This window comes from Vigna unguiculata, chromosome 10 (genome assembly GCF_004118075.2).
Source record: "Vigna unguiculata cultivar IT97K-499-35 chromosome 10, ASM411807v1, whole genome shotgun sequence".
Classification (NCBI taxonomy): Eukaryota; Viridiplantae; Streptophyta; class Magnoliopsida; order Fabales; family Fabaceae; genus Vigna; species Vigna unguiculata.
Window position 1 is genome coordinate 796,660 of NC_040288.1, and position 8,844 is coordinate 805,503.

The 8,844-nt window shown below is 26.4% G+C and overlaps 1 protein-coding gene across 1 annotated transcript; it reads right to left on the bottom strand.

The window, feature by feature from the left end:
• Window positions 1-5,747: 5,747 nt before the first annotated feature.
• LOC114167369 (ethylene-responsive transcription factor 13-like) lies at window positions 5,748-6,504 on the bottom strand. The gene has a single exon (XM_028052442.1). It carries the CDS (start codon window positions 6,462-6,464, stop codon window positions 5,964-5,966), a length of 501 nt encoding a protein of 166 aa, XP_027908243.1. The 5' UTR covers window positions 6,465-6,504; the 3' UTR covers window positions 5,748-5,963.
• Window positions 6,505-8,844: the final 2,340 nt, after the last annotated feature.

An 8,844-nucleotide genomic window follows, 5' to 3' on the forward strand; every position in this document is an offset into this window, starting at 1 on the left:
GTATGGCAGAGTCAACAATTTTATATAAGAAATGAATTTTACAGTTAAGTTATAATTTTATACTATCAAACACTACTGTAATTTTTTATATTATATGTGATTTTTCTTACAAATTTATTAAAATAATTTATAAACAAATATTTATTATTATTATTTTTGAAAAATTTTAATTACCAGTAATTCCTTCTTAAACAGTTGTTTTTTAAAAAATGATAAAATTTATAAATATTTTTTATGAAAAGTATTTTATACAAAATATTTTGTCAAAAAAGTTGATAGAAATTTCTTGCAAAAACAAAATTTGTAAATATTTTTTTAAAAAAAATTCAAAAGAAAATCAACAAAAACATATGAATTTTTTAATAGTTATAATTATCCATGTCAACTATTTAAGAGATTAGAGAATGATTAGGGAACGATGAAATAATTCATATTTTAGCTTATTTTTGAAAATATATATTATGTCAACTTTATTTTTAACTTATATAAATGAGATGTCAAATAATTACATACTCGCGGACAATTAGTTAGTAATGTCAAGAATTTAAAACAATAAATATTTTTACAGGACTAAAAATATATGAACCATCCTACGTACTAAAAGCTTATTTAAGTTTACTTTTTTATGATTAATAAAATATTACATTTTTGTAATTTTGTCAGTGTATAAAGTAATGAGAATGTGAAAAGAATATGCTTACTGCAGAATTCTGTAAGTGGGTGAGGTTAAGTCTGTAATGAACCCAGATTTGTTCGAACTTATCTAAAATAACAGATAGATAACGTTGATTCTACGTAAATGTAAATAATAGTATTAAAAAAATTAAGACTAAGATAGGCAATTTTTATATATATATATATATATATATATATATATATATATATATTAAGGGTGAATTTCTTTATGTGGGAGAATTTTGATGCAGAGTGCATAGCAAATGAAGTGGTAGACGATACCATGTCATGAAAAAGAGAAAAGGGTGCATGATTTTTAAAGGTAAATGATAAAATAACAGATGATGATATGAATATAAATTTCTTTAAAGTTAAATATGTTTTTAGTCTCTAAATTTTGATTTAAAATTAGAATTTATCTATGTTTGAAAATTCAATATATTTTAATCTCTAAATTTTAAAAATGAATGAATATAATTCTTTTAACTCAATTACGTTAACTTTTGTTTAGATGTCAAACCCATGTCCAGGCAGATATTAAATCGAAAATGTGTCATACAGTGTAAACAACTCCAATACTAACATGAAACGCGTTCGAAATTTTTAAAGATAAAAATGTATCGAAATTTTGAACATAGAAGAATTTTAATTTGGGATCAAAGTTCACGGACTAAAAATATATTTAACTTTTTTTTTTTACTATATGCTGAAAAAGATGCTAGTAAAAAAATGATGAAAAAATGGTATCATGAATTAGGGAATTTCAATAGTTGTTAATGAAAATCCAACCAAAGAGTTTAAATTGAAAGGAGTTTTGACTCTTCACACCTTTCCTATTCACAATAGCATAAGAGGGATTCAGAGAATTTTGAGATATTATATCATATATCATTTTGGAAGATTTTAATTTAACTTTCAGTTCCTAAAATTTGGAATGAATGTGGTTCTTCAACTTTTTTTTTCAAATATCTGTCTCTCAAATTTAGGAAAAAAGAAGAAGACAATTTCAACCCCTAAACACTAAATTAGGAAACTATTTGAAACTACTTTTATTCTCTAGACAATAAATTTATAAATTTAAAAACTGAAATATAATTTTTATTTGAATGGTCAAAATCAAATTTATTTCAAATTTCTATAGTTAAAAATATATAAGCATTTTACTTTCTAACAATGCTCTTGTTCCATAAAAGTAGAATGTGACAATGTTGAGTTCTCATGCCATTTGAGAATAATATTACTAATTAATTAACATTTTTATTTTATTATTCTGAAATAAATAAGATACAAGTATATTCATCATGGTATCTATCATTGAATGTGACAAAATCCAAGTGCTTAGGTCTCCAAATTGGGAAGATGAAGTTTCAAACATTGTTTCGACCATCCCAAGATGTTCCATTGTTAATGTGTTCAAGCTCAGAAAAAGAGTAAAATAAATTGAAGAAAATTCTAAGTAGTGTCTGGTTTTGGTTGTTGTTGAATTCAATAAAGAAACTCACGAATGATACCATCAACATAACCCGAATTAATAATGCAATCATATCTTTTTTGTCCCACCTAATAATTTATCCATTATTCTTTGTTGCTCTAATATATTAATGTTTGTTTTCAACAAGAAACTTGCAAAAAAATTGACAACACTATAACAAGAATTTCTTTGTCATCTTGATCTTTTGTCCAACCACAAACTCACAAAAAAAGAAAAAAAAAACATGACAAAAAAAGAACTTTTGAACTAAAAAAAATGGTGTAGTGTGAATAGTTGTGCTATTTTAAACATTATATATATTAATATAATAGTCTCATTATAAGAACACTTTAAGAGATGGTTCCAAAATAAACCTAGAACTCATCAAAGACCATTGTTATGCTTATAACTTCATAATTCCATCCTCAAAAGTATCTTATGTTCATCTAATCTTGATATTTTACAAGTTTATAATTTAGAGTGTTTTTGACCAAATTTGTAAGCTAAATTAGTCAAGAAAATGACAAATCCATGATTAAATTGTCATTAAATTTACAAATTTGATTTTTTTTGAGAGATAATATTCTTGAATCATCTTCTTTTTTTTTTTTTAATTGGATTTGGTGATGCAAGTAAAAAACAAGAAATAGTATATTTTGATAAGTACATCACAATAAACTATGAAACTATCCATAACATTAATTTTATTCTCACCTCATTCTATTAAAATGGGGAAAGTGATTTCTCTAAAATTGTTGCATTAAAAATAGTTTTTCAAGTATTAGTGTAATAGTTTAAGCTTTAATAAGAACTAATCATTTATTAAAAAAGTTTAAGAACCTCCTTAGCAAAGTAGTTGCATCCCCATCCTCTATTAAACTAAAGTTATCATAAGGACAAAATGGTAAGATGTTATATTTTTCATGTTGGATGGGTTAAAATGAAAATATCTATTATTGGTGTAAACATTTAATTTTAAGTTGATTTTTGTTTAATTTAAATACTTATTTCAATTTTTTTTTCTTTTGTTTAATTCTTAACCTCAATTAAAATTTTAGTCCTTTCCTTGTTCTTTTAGTAAAACAATTTTTGATCTCTTAAAAAAAGTAAAATACTATTACATTAACATTTAAAATTAAAATATTCAAAATAAATTCCTAAAATGTGAATAGACTACTTTAGTTTTATATTAATATTGTCACTTAGTCTAACGATCTTTGACTAAAATATTATATTGTAATTTTGTAAAAAAAAACTTATAGATCATCAAATTAGAGTGTCTTTCAAATTACACAATTCAAAAATCAATTTTCACATAAACTAAGCACATTTTTGTCTTTTACACACTCCCGTGGAGGTGGGAAAAAACCATGGGGTGGGGTGTAGGAAGAAATACCCCCAGTGGCTATAAATCCAATTGAACTATGTAAAATGAGCTGGCCCATAAATTTTCAAAATGATTACTTTATCCTTTGAGAAGAGACTTCCAAAATATGTATTTTGAAAACTTTTCGAAGCAATAACCTCATTAAATAGGATCATCTACTAATTAAAGTATTACAAATTAAATGTCAAGCATAATTAGACTTATAAGTATGTAATATGTATTAATACTCCTTTTTGAGAATATATATATATATATATATATATATATATATATATATATATATAATTTTATAAATCAGGAGGATTTATACAATACAAAATTTAAATACTTAAACTCCAACTATTTATTATTTAACCCTTAACTCGTCTCTCTCACTTGTAATATTCTATGCTCATGTATATATATACAATTATTGCATATAGATACCACAACACTATAGAAACAAAGTGTAAGGTAGTGAAATTTTAACAAGCTCAAACCACACACTAACTCAACCATCCAGCACAGCACATAAAACCATTCAATCATAATTTACCATTAATTAAGACATTAACTCGATCAAAACTCAATTCCAAAATAATATGTATTGAGCCAAATACACGTGAAGTCTTACACATGTCATGTAACCTTATAATGTAATGTCATGACTAGCACAAATTTACTCTAGTATAAAATTTCACCTCAAGACAAGGTTAGTTCACTATAACCTAACGAGAAAAGTGCTCATTCACACCAAATTATGCCATAAGAACCTTCTTTCAACCATCGTTACCTAAACTCCCTTTTTAAAATGAGTTTATGAGTTTAGTAGAGTTAGGATAACTTCACAATCAAAACTCTTATTCAATATATACTCTAACATCAAACAATGTGATAATTCTCTTTAGAATTTACCACATTCATACAATTCACAAATTAACAATATTTTTCAATCATAGTCTCAAACGAAACTTAGGAAATCATCACCATTACCATTGATGCTTTATTCTTCCTTCTCATTCATTAGTACCTTATTATTCACAATCCATTTTCATTCGCCTACATATTGTTTTCCTTTTCTCTCTTCTTCCTAACAAAGATATTTGCAATTTAAAGTTTCTCATATTTTAGTGCAATTCTATCTCTTGTTTTGACTCATATCCCAAACTTGAATAAATTCAAATTCTTGTCAAGATTTAGCTGATACAAAATTTACAAGAGAATTGTGGTCATTTATTTTCTATTTCTGAAAAATAATTTCCATTTGATGACATTATCACGAGTCATGTCCCTTATTTCCAAAACCTAGATTTATACTTTTCTTCTTTCACCCAAAATCCACTACATAAATTGAAGAAACCACTAAATTCACGAGCTATATAATTGAACAAATCCTTATAATGATATCATAGATATGTAGATCTATATGTTTTGCTTTAGGGGCAATGATTTGATGACCACCAAACAATGTAAGCATGGTAAGACACAATAATGCAATTTATTGTGAAAAATAATGTGGAGGAAGAGCGTATTAGAAAAGAAAAAAATAAACAATTAAAGAAAGAGAGAAAGAAAGAAAGAAAACGTGTAAAAAAAGGAATGAGGTAATTATGAAAAAATGAAAAGAAAAAGAAAAAGAAGAGATATATTTAAATAGGTAAAAGAAAAATGAAAAGGAAAAAATTATTTAAATATATATAGGTAATAACGTGGCGTTACACTTTTATGTATTAAACTAACCATGGTCCATACGATATAATCATAGGCATAATAACAAAAAATAAATTATTAAAATAAAATGAAACCGAGCAAAAACTTATATTTTTGTCCACAAAATTTATATCAAGACACTTTTAGAATCCAAAACCCTTATAGAAGAAAAGGTTATGAATTCATTATGTATTTTATCTAATATTTTGGATTTACATTATGCTAAGTTAATTTTAATTTTAATTTATAAAAAATAATAAATTTTTAATTGTTTAAGACAGAAGAACTTATATTCATAATTCTTATTCTGATCTGTTTGATAATTCTTTCACCGTCTTCATTAAAAAAAAATTGAGATTATTTTCAAAAAACAATCACATAATTCATGAATTTGTCGTAATCAACACACATATTCACTGTTAAAATTTAATTCAAAAAATAAATCCAGACAAATCACATAATCATATGCCAAATTACTTCGCCTAAAAAGATATTCAAATTATAAAATAAATGAAAAACTTATACTAAGAAAAATAGAAAGTCTTATTATGAACAAATTATACATTGAATAACCTAGAAAATTACGAAGGAAAATAATAAAATATTCTCTTCATATATATCATTAAATTTTATAATAAATTTTCTTTAAAATCAATCATAAATATGACTCATTTTTCAATTTAACTCATCTGAGCTCATTTTAAATTTTGGCGCAACACTTCACTAAATCCAGCTTAGCCGTTACTCTTTCTGGCTTGGCTCATGACTTCCAATTAAATGAGGAAAATTAAGCTTAGCTTTGGAGCCACGCATTTCGAACGCGGCTCGATCATAAGCCAAAGCCGCACTCTCAGCCGAGTCGTAAGTCCCAAGCCAAACTCTCGCGCCGTTCCTCTTCGGATCTCTTATCTCAGCCGCAAACTTCCCCCACGGCCTTCGTCTCACTCCCTTGAACCTCTGGTACGACGCGTTTCCACCACGCTCCTCCGTGTATTCCCCACGCGCCGCCGTAGATTCATCACGCGCCTCTGCAGAAGTAGTTGTTGGCTGTCCCAAATCGACGGCGGTGGTGAAAAGGGTGGACGTGGATCCTCCGCCGCCGCTCTCCCGAGGTGAAACACCGCTGGGTGCGGCCAAAACCGCCGTGAGTGCATTTAAGTCTTGGTTATCGTCGAGGAGGAACCGTTGAATGGATTGAAGAAGAGCATAATCTTGGGATTCAAGAGTGGTGTTGAAATTCATTTGATTTTGGTCTTTTGGAACATGAAAATGAAGTGTAAGTGTGTGTGTGTTTTAGGAGTAGAATGTGTTATATTTATATGACTAAGGTTGTTTTTTCTGCCATTTTTGTTGGGACAATTTCTTAGAACCATCCTTTACTTCTTAAGCACGTGGGAAATGGGTTTTTGGGGCATTTTTTACTCACCAAAAACATTCAATCACGTGGTAGAATCATACATAAATAAACGATGATAATAATGCTTGATAATTATTTTTATTTAATTTTAAAATATTTTTTGTAATTTTGTTTCACTAATTTAGTATCTTAGTTTATTTTATAAAATGGAGTGCAATTAAAGCAAAATCACTCAAAATGAAACGAAATTAAAAACGAGGAAGATCGTGATAAATACTACTACAAATAATAATAAAAAAAAACAAGGAGAAATTAATAAGACTTTTTTTTTTCTTCTTTGATTTGATATGTCACGCGCTTACGTAAACAAATTTCAACTGAAATTTTTTTCATTCACACATAATAAATAACTATAAAGCAAAGAAAATTCACTTAATATTTGAATAAAAGGAATCTAATTGTTCTAGAATCAATGTACATGTTTTTGCAGAAAATCATTTTAGCTGAGTGAGATAATGAACAGTAAGTGAACAATTTTCTTTTTAGTCAACTATTAACACCTCCTATGGTGAAGACACAAAAATAATTTCAGTGAAATATTTTCTACATTTCTCACTAAGAAAAATATAAATATCGAGTAGGAGATCAAACAAAATATAAATAATCCAAATTATTGTTCAACCAAATTATATTATGACGTAATTCTAATTATAGTTTCAATATTTTACAAAAAATGTAATTTGTTCTTTAATTTTTTTTGGTGACCCTAACACTAATATTGATTTTAATTATACACATGTTTAGTGGCACTCTTTAATCTACAAGTATTTGTAAGAAGAAGAAAAAAATAGAGGTTATGTTTACACATGTTTCATTTCATTATAACTAATAATCAAAGTTAGGTATATTCATTGAATAAGTAATGATTGATGTATGAAAAGCTTATCTATGCAGATAATAATGATATATGAAGACAAAGAAGACCCTTGGTCAAACATTGACTACTATGTTATGGTTCAAAAATGGTGGGCAAGATTTTAATCACTAAGGTGACAAAGAATGTCCCTTGTACTCTTTATATGTAATTAATTATTTTATTATGCAACAAAAAATTTCATTCAAGGGTCGACAATTTTTGAGTCATATCAAATGGGGAAGTTTTCACATTGTGTTAAACCCTAAGTTGCTTCCTACTTCCATTATTAGGAAAGAAGGTTTTGATTTTCTTATTGCACATCCATTGGGGAAGTTTTCACATTGTGTTACCTTTTGCTTGAATGATGAAAAATGATAAATTACTTGCCTTCAACTACAACTAATGCCCATTAAAATATTATTACTTTCTTTTTGTTATTTTAAGCATAAGAGTGTTTTTTAAGCTAAGAAGGAATATTTTATGCTCACAAAACAACTTTTTTTTATGGACAAAAGAAATTACTACCATTCACCCAAAAAAACAAGTTAATCTATAAAAAATGAAAGATAAAAATTTAATAACAAATTCAATATAATTAATTTAAGGGTTAAATATATTTTTTGTCTCTTAACCTTCAGGAAAAATTGGAATTAGTTCATCTTCGAAACTTTGGCTTAATTTAGTCCTCCAAAATTGGAACGGTGTAAATTTAATCATTTTAACCAAATTTTGTGAAGTTTATTTGACGTTTTAAACACGTTTCATGATAATATTTGAGTTGTTTACTCCGTTTGACATATTTTTTTCTTCGATTTTAGATAAGAAACTATCATGACATACATTTCAAATCTAACAAAATTTGGTTAAAAGAATTAAATTCACATTGTTTTAAAGTTGAGAGATTAAATTGGATTAAAATTTTGAAGCGAGACTTATTACAGTTTTCACAAAAAAGTTAAAAAGATAAAAAAAAAATATTTAACCCTTAATTTAATATTTATTTCTCTCATTTTATGCGGTAATTATAAATGTTATATTTGTTGGAAATAAGTTTAAGCTTCACCTATAAATAAAAAAGTTAAACATCTTATAGGAGAAAAAAAATCTATAAACCTATTGTATTAGGTTAAAATAGTGCTATATTTCTTATATAAATTGAATTTATGTCTATCTGATTAGTATTTATGTGATATATTAATTATTTATTTATGTGATATATTTATTGTAGGCATCATTAAGGTAATAAATCCTGACTAAAAATGAGTAACTTTTGATCTAACCGGAGAAAATTCTCTTAAAATATCAATTTGTACTTATAATCGGTACTTAATTAGTGTATGTCCGAAAAC

Bases quoted from the DNA above. Each gene is read 5' to 3' on its own strand.
- LOC114167369 (XM_028052442.1), bottom strand. From the start codon at position 6,464: ATGAATTTCAACACCACTCTTGAATCCCAAGATTATGCTCTTCTTCAA.